Source organism: Gallus gallus, chromosome 2, assembly GCF_016699485.2.
Source record: "Gallus gallus isolate bGalGal1 chromosome 2, bGalGal1.mat.broiler.GRCg7b, whole genome shotgun sequence".
In the NCBI taxonomy this organism is placed as follows: domain Eukaryota; kingdom Metazoa; phylum Chordata; class Aves; order Galliformes; family Phasianidae; genus Gallus; species Gallus gallus.
The window spans coordinates 17,770,164-17,784,693 of record NC_052533.1 but is presented as its reverse complement, the minus strand read 5'-3'; the positions used below and the strand labels follow the sequence as shown (position 1 = coordinate 17,784,693).

At 37.1% G+C, this 14,530-nt stretch overlaps 1 protein-coding gene across 1 annotated transcript in view; it reads right to left on the bottom strand.

The window, feature by feature from the left end:
* The window catches only part of DNAJC1 (DnaJ heat shock protein family (Hsp40) member C1), a 92,991-nt gene that overhangs the window by 41,462 nt on the left and 36,999 nt on the right, over nt 1–14,530 (bottom strand). The window contains exons 4-6 of the mRNA XM_015282022.4: nt 11,131–11,296; nt 10,140–10,237; nt 8,974–9,067 (exon numbers count right to left, since the gene is read on the bottom strand). Coding sequence (XP_015137508.2) covers nt 8,974–9,067; nt 10,140–10,237; nt 11,131–11,296 — 358 coding nt within the window. The remainder of the gene's footprint in view (nt 1–8,973; nt 9,068–10,139; nt 10,238–11,130; nt 11,297–14,530) is intronic.

Sequence of the window (14,530 nt, the reverse complement as noted above, 5' to 3'; positions counted from 1 at the left end):
AGTTTCCTTTTTCTCCTAAGAGTTAGATTCTAATCTAAAATCTATTTCGCAGATTTACACATAAAATTAGAAGTCCTGTCACAAATCTTGCAATAAGATAAACATTTCCAATATCTGATGAATTAGTAATTATAGATTTGTGTTGAAAGCCTTCTACACGTGAGCAGCCAGATTGCTGAATTAAGAGGTATGGAGTGTTTTCCTACTCATGCTTATTAGTTTAAGATATTTCTGTATTCATCCAGAACCAATGAAACTATCATATAAACACTGAAATAGGCAAATTATTTATCCCTCCCAGTCAGACAGAACATTACTTGTATTACATCAAAATCAATTATATGGTTAGAATAACTGAAATTTACTTCTCTACAGTCATTCATTTACTCTTGTTATTACATCACAGACCCACCTTACGTGTTAAAAAGGTGACCTAAATTTTAATGTAGAAAGTATTGTAAATCTTGGTAAACATTTATTGTATTTCCACTACCATCCCATAAAACTTGCTCTCATGAAAATAAGTTTAAAACTGAGTTAAGCAGTCATTACTGCTGTATCTAATTGCAGAAGTTATTCAGAAACATTGCTTACTGAAAAGATACTACAACACAACTGCTCTTTTCATTATACTGCATTATACATCTACCTCTTCAAAGTCACATGGGGGACGTGGGGCAACAAGGAGAACAGAATTATGTTCTGAGCACAGCATAGTAAAGTTTCAGAGAAATCCCATCAATACAAGACAACATTCCACAATTAGGTTTCCTCTTCTTCCAAAATACTTTTTCTTACTCCCTCTCTTTTTACATTTGGGTTTGGGAAACAAGAAGTCATATTTCTCTGCCAAGGTTATGCAGGAGATCACTGTTAGCACAGAAGAAATTTTAGAAGTTCACATAACTTCTCACTTCTGGCACACAGCATCCCACGTGCTTATAGCTTTGTTTTGGGGGATGGGGAAGAGGTGGTGTTTTTCAGCAGAAGTAGGGCTAAAAACGTGTGGATACCATGCAGGAGGGCTACCATTTACTACATTAGGTATTCAGGCCTAAAATAAATACATTCAGTTTGAATGTTAAAACACTGAATCACAGAAGTAGCACCAGTATTGGGTCTCTTCTTGGTTTACTTGCCACATACGGAAACTTCCCTTGTGTTCTCCAGATTTGGACTATTTGCATTGCTAAAAAATAGAAACAGCCACCAATGTAATGGTTAACTTCTACTGCAAGTTTGAGACATTTGGATTGTGCGGCCTACACAGGACTCAGACATACTGATATCTAAAAAATGCTTTTTGTTTAAGGATATGATTTCAAAATGGCTACAATTAGCCGGCATTTAAATTTAACCCATTTGACACTGAAAGCCAATATTTGATGCTAAATTCTGGTGTAAGATCCATTATTGCTTGTGGGATCTCCAGACAGCAGGCACTAGGGGGTAACTGTCAATCTCTCCAGCATGTCAATCACAGAACAATTGGAAATGTGGCTCAGACGAAAATGAGACACAATAGCTGAACAACAAAGAAAACTAGTCAGAAGCACGTAAATGAAATTTACCAGTACTGCTGCTTTAGAGATATAAAATGGATTATCACTGAAATGATGTAATATGCAGGTAACAAATGCAACATTTGTTTTTTATCTTATTAATCTTATATTTTATCTGATACCATAATCAGAAAAAAAAGCCACACCACAGGGATACTGAGCATTTTGAAGCACATACAATAAATAATGTATACATATAAAGCAAAACAACAAAATGAATCAAGTGGATTTTGGAGATTTGAAAATCAAAATCTTCCCACCAAAGCACAAGAAATAGCTCTACAGGTTGTGAAGAGAAATTGGAAGACATACCTGAATAGAGACTTTAGCCAGACACAAACTATATGAATACTACACGTGGTGAGTTACAACAGAATAAACTCAGGAGAACATATAAAATAGGAGTTTCTTTGGAGAAAACCTCTGTTTTTACATGAATAAGCATGTTTTGAATAGTATCAGTCTAAGAAATAAACAGTTTTCAAGCATATTTAGTTTTAGTAGGAAGAGAATTTCAAAATAGATTTATGTTCAGATTTTTTTTACTTTTCTGAAGTGATAAATTTAAATAATCATTTTGTCTCAATACAAATACTTTGGGGCCAAAATAATCGTACAACTACCCTAAAAACAGTGGCAAAACAGATACAGCCACTTCCAAACTACTCTTCCTTTCCTAAGACTCAGTAATGAATTTCCTTCTAAAGCACCTTTTTTCTTTTTTTTTTGCCCAATAGTACAACATATGCACAACCTCAGATCATTATGATCTATAATCATTATGATGTATAATTCACCTTCAGCAGGTAATAAACATGGGAAAAGCAACATTTTGATCCTTCAGGAGGCAGAAAGGGATTGAGGAAAGCTGCATACGAATACAAAACTTGGAACTGCTCTAACTAAAGCTTGCAGCTTAACTGCTCATTACAACATTTTGTTCTCATTTGCAGGTGAGGAAGATGTTCTCAAAAAAAAAAAAAAAAAGAAAAAAAAAAAGCAGAACACAATACATGACTTCACTATCCAGGCAGTAATACGCATGTAGTCAAGCAAAAAGAATAATGAACACCAGATTATTATGCTGTGATTCAAATATTCACTTTCCAAGAGGGAACGGAATGAGAAAGGAATGTTTTAGAGTTTCAAAATTGTGCAGCTAGTATATCCAGATCGTATATCAGCTGCTCTGTAGAGGAAGCTCTTGTGACTACTCTTACTTTTAACTAAAAATTTCAAAAAGTACTGCAGATGAAAAATGAAATTGACAGATAAACTATTCATTAACATATTTTCGATATTTTAATCACAACTAGGAGCTAAGAATACAGTAAAATTATTGTATTTCATTTTTCCTCTCTATAGAAGTCAATGAATGTCAGCCTCCTGCCAGTAAGTTTGAGGCAGCCAGGACAAAGCTGCACTTATTAGTGAGCTATGTACAAATACAGAAATTCCCAATACTGGATTTTTAAGGTTTTTGTTCGCTTCTTTGTTTTTCAAACACAGCTGAAGAATAAACTGCTCTAATCCTGAAACTAAAATCTCCAGTTTGAATGAGACTCAGAGGCTCCAGCCTCTCCTTGACTTCTGGGGAAGGAAGGCAATGAGGTTTTGTTGGTTTGTTTGTTTTGGGGAAGGTTGTTGGTGGCGGCTTTCTTTCCTCCAGTTAATCTTCCTTGCTTTCTGGTCTACCTCAGGAGGACAAGATTAACAGAAATAAGGCAAATAATGGAAATAACTTGCATTATTTGTTCATACGTGAATCTTCATTATAGATTCTGTGATAGAACCAACTTCACATTCTACTTCTCTGGAGTGAGGGATTAACACAAAAAAACCTGCACCTCCCTCTCTGAATTTACAGTTCAGTGGAAACTCTGTTACAAGTAGATTTAAAATCGGTACACTTAAATAATTTTCTCTGCATTAATCTTAAGTTAATCTATCGACTTTAATATTTGCATGAAGTTCGTGGACTGTTTTTTGTCTTTGAGCACAGTGTTCTGCTACAGTTTTTACAAGAGTGACAACAGTCACAGAAAGGAGCACATCTGTATAAAACTACTGATGATAAAGTAGTCAAATTAAAATTATGGCACCATCCGACCTTCAGTTGGCTACTTCTTGGCAATAAAAATGCCCGTCATCACGCCACAGAACTTCTTGATGGGTTTATATAATGTACTATCAAGTGTTAAGGCAACAAATTGTGTAAAAAAAAAGTTGAACACTGTGATTTAAATTTATTTCTAATTTGTACACGTTTACTCAAAGGCAAAACAGAAAATAAATGTTCTATTTAATCAGGAAATTATTGTTTGACCTTGGAATAGTACCAGGTGTGGGCAGGCTCTGCAGCTGTGTATAGCTTGTGGGCAGTCGAAGCAAGCATCAGATGCACCAGGTGACCAGCAGCAGACTGTGCTAATGCAGGATCCGATGGGTATTCCAGATCCACAGCGAGAAAACAAAGGCAGCCAGAAGGGGGAACTGCAAGGCCTCTCCAGGAACCCCATTCATGCCCAGTGAAGCCTCATACCCCAACAGAACAGCCCATTTCACTGAGAGCCAACGTCACCTCGCACTCACAAGCTACGCTCCTCCAAAATGCTGAGATATGCAGGCATACACCAAGGGATTGTTTGAAGGAGGAGAACAAAACTGCCCACCACAGCACAATACACAAACACAAGTTTATTTTGTGTCTTACGTTCACTTAAAACTTTTACTATTTTAAAACTTACAACAAAACACATTTTTTTCACCAGTGTATCAGATAGTATGCACCCTTTTAGAGGTAGATTATTTTTGCTCACTTGCATACACCCAGAATACTTGTTTTATCATCCACTCTCCTCTGACCTTTATCTAAGCTTCTAATTGACCTCAGGGTCAAGAGCTTCATCCCTACTTTGGTTCTCCCAACCGCTGCAAAACAGAAAGAAACAGAGCAAATGGGCAATCACTCGTGCCACACATCCTGCATCTGCTCATTCCCCACAACTTATACCAACATCAGTGCTGTACATTAGGCTGCATCAACTCAAAACTGTGTAACCTACAATTTATGGAGATATTTAAACTTTGGCACTTGCATAAATCCTTCCAAAAATGTATTTTTTAAAGCAGACTTAACTAAACTCAATAAATTTTATTTTAATCTCACATTCTGATTTTATATAAAAGTCATATGTGAAGACAAAACCAACCCACTTAAATGTTTGATGACCTAATCAAATCCTGCTTAAAAGCTAACTTTGCCAAAGGAGATGCCCTGCTGGCAAAGCCTCTTGAGTTTAATGACACATTGCCAATCCGTTTAAGGCCAGAGCTGAACCATCCCTAAGCAGGTGTTGAAATGTAATCACGGATTAAAAGAAAACCTGAGGAAAAAATGCCAAGAAATTAAACACCTCTGGGTCACTAGTTTGAATCTATTCCAGGCTACTAAATCAGCTACAGTAATTACCATCTGGTAGTCTACATAAAAATAAATTACTGGCCTTTTTGTTTTAATTCACTTCACACTATGCGAAGGTCTTTACAAACAAAAGTTTCAGTCGTAACCGAAAGCTTTGTTCATAATCTCGGTAGGTTGTACCCACTGCAGCTACATATTGAGCATGAACTGCCTTCTCGCTGCTGGAGAGCCACCAGAAGCTCTTCCAACAGCAAACCAGTAAGGTCTGCAATACATCTACCTTATTGCTGACGGAAGATAAAAGGGAAGTTTATTTTCTTAATAAGAATCAATTTCTGTATGAGACAAACAAAAACGCTTCCTGCTTCGTTACTCTCCTAACAACAGTAGGAACATAATTCAACTAATAGAAACCATATCCTAGTGCTGAAGTTGGTGTAAAAATAAGCACATTCATAACTAAGCTTCACCACAAAAAGCAGTAAGAAACGTAGCTGTCAGCAATGCAAACAAACATGCTTATCTTCAGTTTTTGGAAGAAAACATTTTGTGAAGAATAATTAAGAACATTTTTAAGAAATGCCACCTCTTAAGTTGTATGCCTGCACATCCAAAGGAAAAAAAACCTCTCATCAGCTATTTTGGGAATAAGCTGCATTTCACTTGACTCTTGTGCCACAAAGAAAAAAGATAATTAACAAAACTGTCTATTCTGTATTACATGCACCATTTGAACTGAAATTCTTGCACACTATATTTAGCTGTGGTATTTCTTTGTGAGACCAATGTTCAGTTCCAACAAGCATTTTTATTGAGTTTTTTGGTTTTTAAGTAAATAGCCTTCTTCCAGGTCATTCTCATGACCCTAGAAATAACATGCATTCTTTGTTGTATCTTTTTCTTGTGTCTTCATTAGAAGAATTAAAATCTGTAATAGCCAATGTAATTTACTCTCCGCTTAATACTTCTTTCCCATCACAGATATTTGATTGATGATACATTTATGTTTTCTTTTCCCTTCACTTCTTGAAATAAGCTTTAAGATGTTGTTTTCACCCTGAAATTGAACTACACTAAATGCAGGGATATAAAAATCTATGTAGTTTCCCTCAAAATACAATTGTCAACAGTTAAAAAAACAATCATTTCTGAGTTTCTCTCATTCTCCTCTCACTCATTTTTCTTCCAGTTTCTTGACATAAAATGCAGACTACAATAAAATGGCATAGGCCATCACAGGGGCATGCAAACAAAGCATTTTTCTTCAGTAAAGGCCTACCTTAATTATTTTAAGTGCCTCCTTCTGAAATCTGACATTTTGAATGAGGAGGGGAAGTAGGAGAAAGACACTCAATTGGATAAATGAGAGTCAGGCATGGGCAGAAGCTCAGCAACCTGAATCCTCAGAGCTGTACTAAGAATATTCACGCTAATCGGGGCGGGGGGCAGGGAATGGATGTGAGGTAAAATGAACCAATTTGAAAAGTGGTAAAAAGTTTAAACTGACTTCTTCTTTACTTACGGAAAAAAAAAATAGTTTCCTTTGAGGAAGATCTTTGTGTACACAGACAGGTAGTTTTGTTTTCTTCATTTGAGGAAACAGTTCAGCTATTTCACTGAAAGTCTTGAGGGATGTGAAACTCAGTGGCAGAAGCTACATCTAATTATAAGCATTGCTAAAACTCAGCCTTAATTCCCAATCATGGTATATTTAAATGTGAATTATATTTTTAGAACTTATTCTATGACTGTATGTATTGTGTATGGATGAAAGCCAACTCTGAAAATTACTTACTAGCTCTTAAATTAGAGAAAAATCATTTAGATTAACCCAATAAAGACTTAGAATCTGCAGCAGATATCCTTAGGTCAACCTCATAACAGTTTGTTAATAAATAATTAGCATGTGTAACTACCATTCAGTATCTGTTGGTATCTCATCTTTTAGCTAACCTGCCCTAGTGATTGTACTTACTCTAAAAGCCTCAAATACTCTGAAGCCTCAAACCTACATTAGTGTACTACTGAAGGTAATGGCACTTACACTCAAAAGAGGATCTCTGTGCGAAGCAATACAGCTATTTTAATGCTAAAACCTGAAATAGAACTCAAAAGCCCAGAAGTCTCTCTGACCAGCCAGGCAGAGCATAAAAATTTTCTTCTGCGCTGTTCTTCTCATACCCAACACGAGATCACTGCTATCATGGCTCTCCAGAAGAGGTGATACTCCGTTAAGTATTTTTAACTAATTAACAATAACTCAGTTATCTGAAATCCTGAAAATTCTTAATATTGAAGCTTACTCGTGATTCACTGCATTTTCACTTACGTATACGGCAGGTCATTTTAAAGAACAACAAAAGCCCTGGAATTAAGCAGCAGCATTATTTAAGTATGGGACGACTCACTCAAGAACCCTGTCTCTTTGCTTTCTCCTTGCTCTGAAAACTTCCTGCACTGAATTCCTCTAAATTGTGCTTCCCCTGCCACCATATCCCTCACTTGCTGGTCTCCCATTTTCCATGAGTTATTGGACACCTCGTTTTCCACTACCATTAATTTAATGGGTTTAAAATACAAAGCAAAAGTGAGCAGCTAAGTGTCTACAAAGTTCAAAACATCCCCTTTCCTGGCCAGTCTAGCAGAATTGCTTCTTGAACAGAAAATCTGAAACCCCTGCCACTGACTTCCTAACAGACTGTATCGAGATGATGAAACAGACAAATTGACAGCTTAGAAACATTATAAGACATCTTATTTAAAAAAATCCTTGTGACTATTACCATATTCCATAAGACTGTGACTATGTTGCAATTAAAGCAAAAGGAACAGTACTACAATTATAAAGTATGTTTCAAAAACGCGGCAGCAACAATTGGTGAAATTAATTCTTTTCTAACTCATCTCAATCAAGGATGAAAATCAAAGCTTAACAGTTGATTTAATTATGCAGTCATTTTCACTTTTAAATCATGCAAAAAGATGAAGAAAGGTTGTTTTAATAAAATAACCACATAGTCCTGATGAAACATTTAATAGATGAGGGAATATTAATTTTGCATCTCTTTGTAGGAAGAGTTATAGGCTATAAAATAGAAGCTGGAACACCAGACTTTTCCTTATTGCACAAATTTCACAAGCCTTTTGGCTAACAGATTAGGAGTTACAAATTATATGAAAGAATTCCAGTTTGCACTCAGACAAATTGAATATTTATGCTAGTTATGCTTCAGCATTAATAGTATATTAATAGTATAAACCAAATAAAATCCCCCCTAATCTCCTGATTTATACCCGTTAGTCAGCAGTGATAAGAACAAATGGATGTGATCATGGGAAATCAAGAGCATCTGAGATTTAAGAAGTTCTTCTGATAATTGACATTTTTACAGTACTTGGTGAACATCAGCTGAATTTTACAATTAACAGTATTCATATTTAAAAAAAAAACAACAAAACAAACCAGAGCTGTGGCCAGCTTTCCCATGTTTAAGTATCTAAATTACAAACGTAACTTTGTTACTTTACCTTGTTAATTCCAGGTATAAATTTCTATCATTATCCTGTGCCTCAAAAAGAAAGCTCACTCACTCAGAAGTAACTGCACTGTTCTCTCAAATTTAAATACACAGTGTTTGCCTATTTGAGATAAAAATATTTTCTTAACAGATTGCTTCAAAGATGTTGCTACTTGGAATATAGGTGTCTGCATATATTTTCCTCCTGCTACCATTCCTGTATTTGTGTCCAGCAGGAACTGCTGCTGAATTCCCTAACATATTAAGATTTATATAAATTTTTTGATATACTCACTTTTATATACATTTACGATACTAAAATTATCTCCAAATAATGTTATTTTATGTGTGTGTGTTAATATAAGGTATAAACTTGAGCCAGAAAATTAACATAAACAAGTGCAACACATGATTATGCATAACACCATCAAGAAATTTAATTTAATAGTTTAAAGTTACAGTACTTTACCTGGAATAGCTGAGGCAAAGCTTTCACAGTGAGACAGAACCATATTCCCAGCTTGCATGGAAGTAAGTCATGCCACTGTGGTTTGTCCAGTGCTCTACAGCCAAACAAAATCATAAGTTTTTTCCACTATTACTACACAATTTCAAAACTCTCCCAAAAATTTCAGAACTCTTCCATTACCCATTAAAATGATTAGCCCTTGTCAATTCATAAGAAAATGCTTAACTATATAATACAGAAGATTTGTTCTGAATATTTATTTCAAAATACATAACACAACCACCAAATTCTAATCATCTCTGTATTTTACTATCTTGAAAAGGGCTTTTCTTCCAAGAAAATAAATTCATAAGCCACATAATCACTTGAGTTAAAAAAAAAAAAAAGCTCAAGCCTCAATCAAGTGTTCACAAGTGCTGACAACCAGATATGAAGACTGTAGCATAAACAAAACAATACATAAAAATTAATGTCATTTGCAGTTCACTGAAGCATTACTCACTGATGTCATCAGGAAAGACGACAGGCAGAATGGTCTCTGATCTCCATCCTGCATTGATCCAGTTCATGCCCCTGCTGTGTGAACTATTTAAACCCTTTATTTCTTTCTATGAATCAATAGAAGAAATGGTGGTATCTTTTGGAGTGTCCTGAAAGTCACTATTTCCCTATGCGTTTCTTAACTGAAAAATAGCATTATAAGCCTTCACCAACACGCTTGTTTTCAAGTTAATCAGACAAAGGCATTAAATCAGACATGCATTAAAAACCCCATAAAAACTCCTGATTTGTTATGGTGATAAATTAAAGCTTAAATAAATTAAAATTAAGAAATTGTAATCAAAAGCCAAAATCTTCAAAGACAGAAAAAGTAGTAAAATCTTCCAAAAAAAACCAACTTGGCGGAACAGCACCCTTCTACACACGAGATGGCATTAATTCAGCCTCAGCATTTCCCTTACTGCTCATCTGTTGAATAAACACCACACATTTGTTTACGGTATTAAAACCTGCGTTCACCTCCACACCAGGACGCTTTGTATCGGAGATGAATGCTACAGATTTCCCTCCTGTACAAATACTTCAAAAAGGCAAGGAGAAAATAAAGAAGCCAAGCCAGTAGCTGATAAAACGTTTTAGGATGCGGAAAACGAGTTTCTTCCCACCTTTCATTTTTTTCAGGAGCAGCAAGTTTTGCTTCATCCGTACTTCTGCCTCCCGTTTTTTTCTTCTTCTCCCGCTTTTTTCTGCTAAGCAGTTCATCCTTGATGTAGAAAGAACTACAGTTACAGGTTATCATTAACATGTAAACCACAAATGTTACTGGGACTCTTCTGTGAAGGGTAAACATTAGAGTAGCATTTATGCAAATGTATCTAGGGGTCCTACATGATTAAGTAAAATGATCTATCTTAACAATAACTGTTGCCATGGCATCCAGTCTTTAAACACACATGAAGTCCAGTTCTGTCACTCATGTGTATCTCCATAGCAATCAAAGTTTTCTAAGAGGAGAAAGCATTCAACTTGCCTCCTTTCTCATTCATCAACTTCAATAATGCAGTGGAAAATAAAAAAGTAAATAGATGCTAATGTATGAGTATTTTTCAAGTTATGCTTAGTTGGTTTTTTTTTTTCTAGTTTGCTAAGTGCAACAGACTTTTATATGTAAAACCCAAAAATAATCCAACAAAAATTGGTTTGCGCCGCTTACCAACGTTAACAAAAACCCAAAACGAAACCAAAAAAAGCATTTAGCTAAGAACAAAGCAAAGCGAGGATGACTTCTAAATGAATAAAAACCGGTTCTTTTTAAGGAACATTTAGGAAAGTCATAAACATGACTACTGGAGCACATGACTCTGCATCCAGAAATGACAGAAGAGCTTTTATTCTCCTTCTTTCTGCCAATTATTAGCCTGAGAGCCATCTCCTATCTATTACCAATTCTCGATAAACGGGTTTTGGATTACTATTTCTGACACGCTGAATATCTCATTCTATATTTATTACCGTTTTAAATGTAATAATTTTAAAACACAAAAAAAATTCAAATTCAAAGCAGGGGAAGCGGTAGGGATCCCTATAATATGCAAACTTTAGCAGGGAACTCGATGCTAATAATTGAAGCAAGTTTGATTTATTACCAATACTTACCAGCTGTTTTTCCAGGTAGATTGACCAAACCACAGCATAATGACCCACTGTGAGTATAATGAACAAGAGTAATGCCAGCTCAGCATTGCTCATTTTTCTCACCCGCCTGTAGTAGAATACAGGCTGTCGCCAATCTGGTAGTCCATTGATCAGAATATCATCATACCTACAGTAGCAAATATAACAGGCTTTCATGGAGAGCTAAAAATGAGATCAGCCCAACCATCCCATCACAAAGCAAAACAAACGGTAATGCACAGACTGCACGAATAAAGCGCGCACAAAAGCTCGTTGAGCAGTTTTGTTTTCTGCAGTACAGCGGTGTGTCGCCCAGCCGAGCGCCGGGCGCGGAGCTGAGAACAAACGGAGTCCACGCGGAAACGCGGTCTTTTCTCGGCGCCGGACGGAACCGGGCCGGCAGCGCGGCAGCTCCGCTCGGCCCACCGCAGAAACGGCGCCGCGGGGAAGGCGCGCGGCCGCCCTGCGGCAGCGCTAAGAGCGCGGGCAGGAGGGGCGAGGAGCGAGGAGAAACGCCTCGACCACCATCGCCCCGTCTCTCCTTTCCCAAATTAAAAGCACGAGCGGTGGGGGAGGGGAGAAGCGCCCGCGCTTTTGTTCCGCTTTGCAGCAGCGCCGCGGCCGCGGGCCGAGCCGGCGGCGCGCGGTCAGGAAAGCACCTCCGCGGCCTGAGCGCGGGGCCACCCAGCTACGCGCACCGCGGCCCCGCCTCACTCGCCGCTTGAGAAGCTGCCTCCGAAATCGATCTGTTCTAATGCCGCTTAATTTAACTAACCCCGCCGTCTCTGCAGGAACCCCTTTTATGACAACTCGTCAGCTTTTCTCCCAACGAAATTCGCGCGGCATCTCTGTATGCCCGCAGCATCTTTTAATTACGGCGCGCCGACGCCATCGATGTGCCAGAGATGCGGCGCAGCCATTCCGAACCGCCCTTCTGCTATTTGTCACCTTTTCAGAGCAAAGTTTCCAACACAGACCCCTGCAGCAAACGCCAAAACCCGAATGCGCTGGCGATGCACAACCTGTTCATCTGGAACTGAACGCAACTCATTACACATTCCAATCACACCGTTTCCAGAATTAAATCTGCGCTGAAAGGCCTAATTTGGTGCAACACATTGACCAAAATATTTTAATTAAAAATATTCTGAGTTAGTCGCGGGCCTAATTACAGGAATAGAAATAGGGCCTATATTGTCATGCAGGTCAGTAGAACTCAGTAGTAGGTTTTTCTCAAGTAAATTGACCGATCCAGGAATAATAGCGCAGCTGCTAAACTGCCAGTCTTGACATGTAAATCAATTTAAATGCAACAACTGCACTAGCTACTTTGATAGTTATTAAATTGATACCTTGGAGATGCACTAAAAAAAAAAAATTTCCACCGGCAAATTCTTTTTTTTTTTTTTTTTTTTAAGCGGAGAAAGAAGCAGCAGCTCTAAATAAAAAATATCCTTTGATTCGGCACATCCAGAAAGGCTGACTTGTGGGAGGACATTTGTGCAGACTGCCGGGCGGTGCTGCGCTCCTTCTGCGCAGAAGATTTAACACTCCGAGATTCCGCAGCGTTCCGAGCACGTAAAACACGCACTGCAAAACTCTATCTGCCTTGGCAATGATGAGGATACTGAGATTAATATCTATTAGCAGAAATCTGGTTGTAACAGCCTTTCTACTTTCCCACTAAGTTGGGAAGAGATCATTACTGCTGCCTTAACGCAAACTCCCTGCTCAGATGGATTGCTTAGCAAGCAGTTCCAAAACGAAACTTGCTTTTTTAAGAATATGGTAATGTTCTAGCATTTAAAAACAACGTATTTGCTAAAGCATTCCAAACTTGTATTCTAGAATGAAAACCGAGTATTTTAGAATCAAAACCTCTTTTTAAAATTAGACTGATAAGACTCCACAAAATACGTTCTGCCGTTGACAGCTTCAGAGAAATAAATGTACCAAATTGAGAAAAAAAAACCAAATTGCTTTAATACCACTATAGATTTATTAAGCATTTGTTTCCTTATACAATAAGAAATGTTAATTGAGGCAGTGAAAATTTGCCCGCAGATTTAAATAGGGTCCATCCATGCTAATGGTAACAATATCGTAATACTCAAAACAGGGCTGGGAAAAAATGTTTGACAGCCGCATTCTATTATAAATTATCTGTTAAGAAAAAATAAATTAAGACAGCAGAGTCTCTTGCATTAAACACTTTAAACAGCACTCTGTATTTACTAGGCTATGTCCGCTGTTCGGAACAACAGTCTCCAAGGATTAAGTCTCAGAATCAATGCTCTATTGATTTTACTATCAATGAGCATTATGGCTCACACGACTGGCCATTTTAAGGGAAGATAGCTTCTATTATAACCCACTTTTTAGAATATATACTGTTAAAAGATAAATCACTGCTTTCAATAGTAATTAAGCTCTGTATTTGAAAAATAAGGATACCAATGATATTTAGGTTTTCAACTGGAAAATGATCCTACCGAAACTCAGAAGCTTCCCATAATTTTTAAATCCTCCTTTCCAAATTTAGGATGTGGCTTAATTAAAAGCAGCTTTCTCATTAAATGATTTATTTATAGAAATCTATATTAACTGTGGAGGATAGTCAGCTAATCCGTGTGTAGAACTACACTCATAATTGAATTACAAAGCATTCTTCTTTTGGTGACGTATATTAATTGCTACTCTCGGCAAGAGAAATCAAACTGAAAAGAAAAAATATATCCGCAGTACTTTTTCTCAGGCCTCTGCACACAGAGCACAACAAACCTTCTGCACCGGTATGCTCACCCAGTATCTCTGACACGTAGCGTTCAGCCAACTGAACAGCCACAGAGCACCAGTACACGAACAAGAAGACAAAACCATGTTTATATTTATAAATATATATGTATATAATATATAACTTACACTGAATCTTTGTTTAAAAACTCTGTGTTTCTGTGTTCTGGGTTTCTGTGTTAGTGCAGGAATCCAAGTCTTACAAGCAACCAACTGCATGAGTATTAAAATTTCATTCTGTTGTAAAGTTTCATTTTAGAGCTCTTTGTGGAATCAATTATATTGCTAGAAAAATCCATTACCTGTAGTAGCCAATTACAGCATCATCTATTTTAATATAATTATAATTTACTCCTCCCTTTAACACAGCCACTGCATTTCATATTTCAAATTATTTCAAAGATCTGATATATTTCATATACTATAAGCTTGAATTAATGAGATCTGCTCTGAACTACGGGAATACTTCACTGCTGTGTTTTATTCGGGGGGCTTTTTCTCCTCGTTCTGTCACAGACACCCAGTGCAACATCAGCCAGAACAATTTATACCTATGCATGCACACATATAATTATAATGAGAGCAAAGA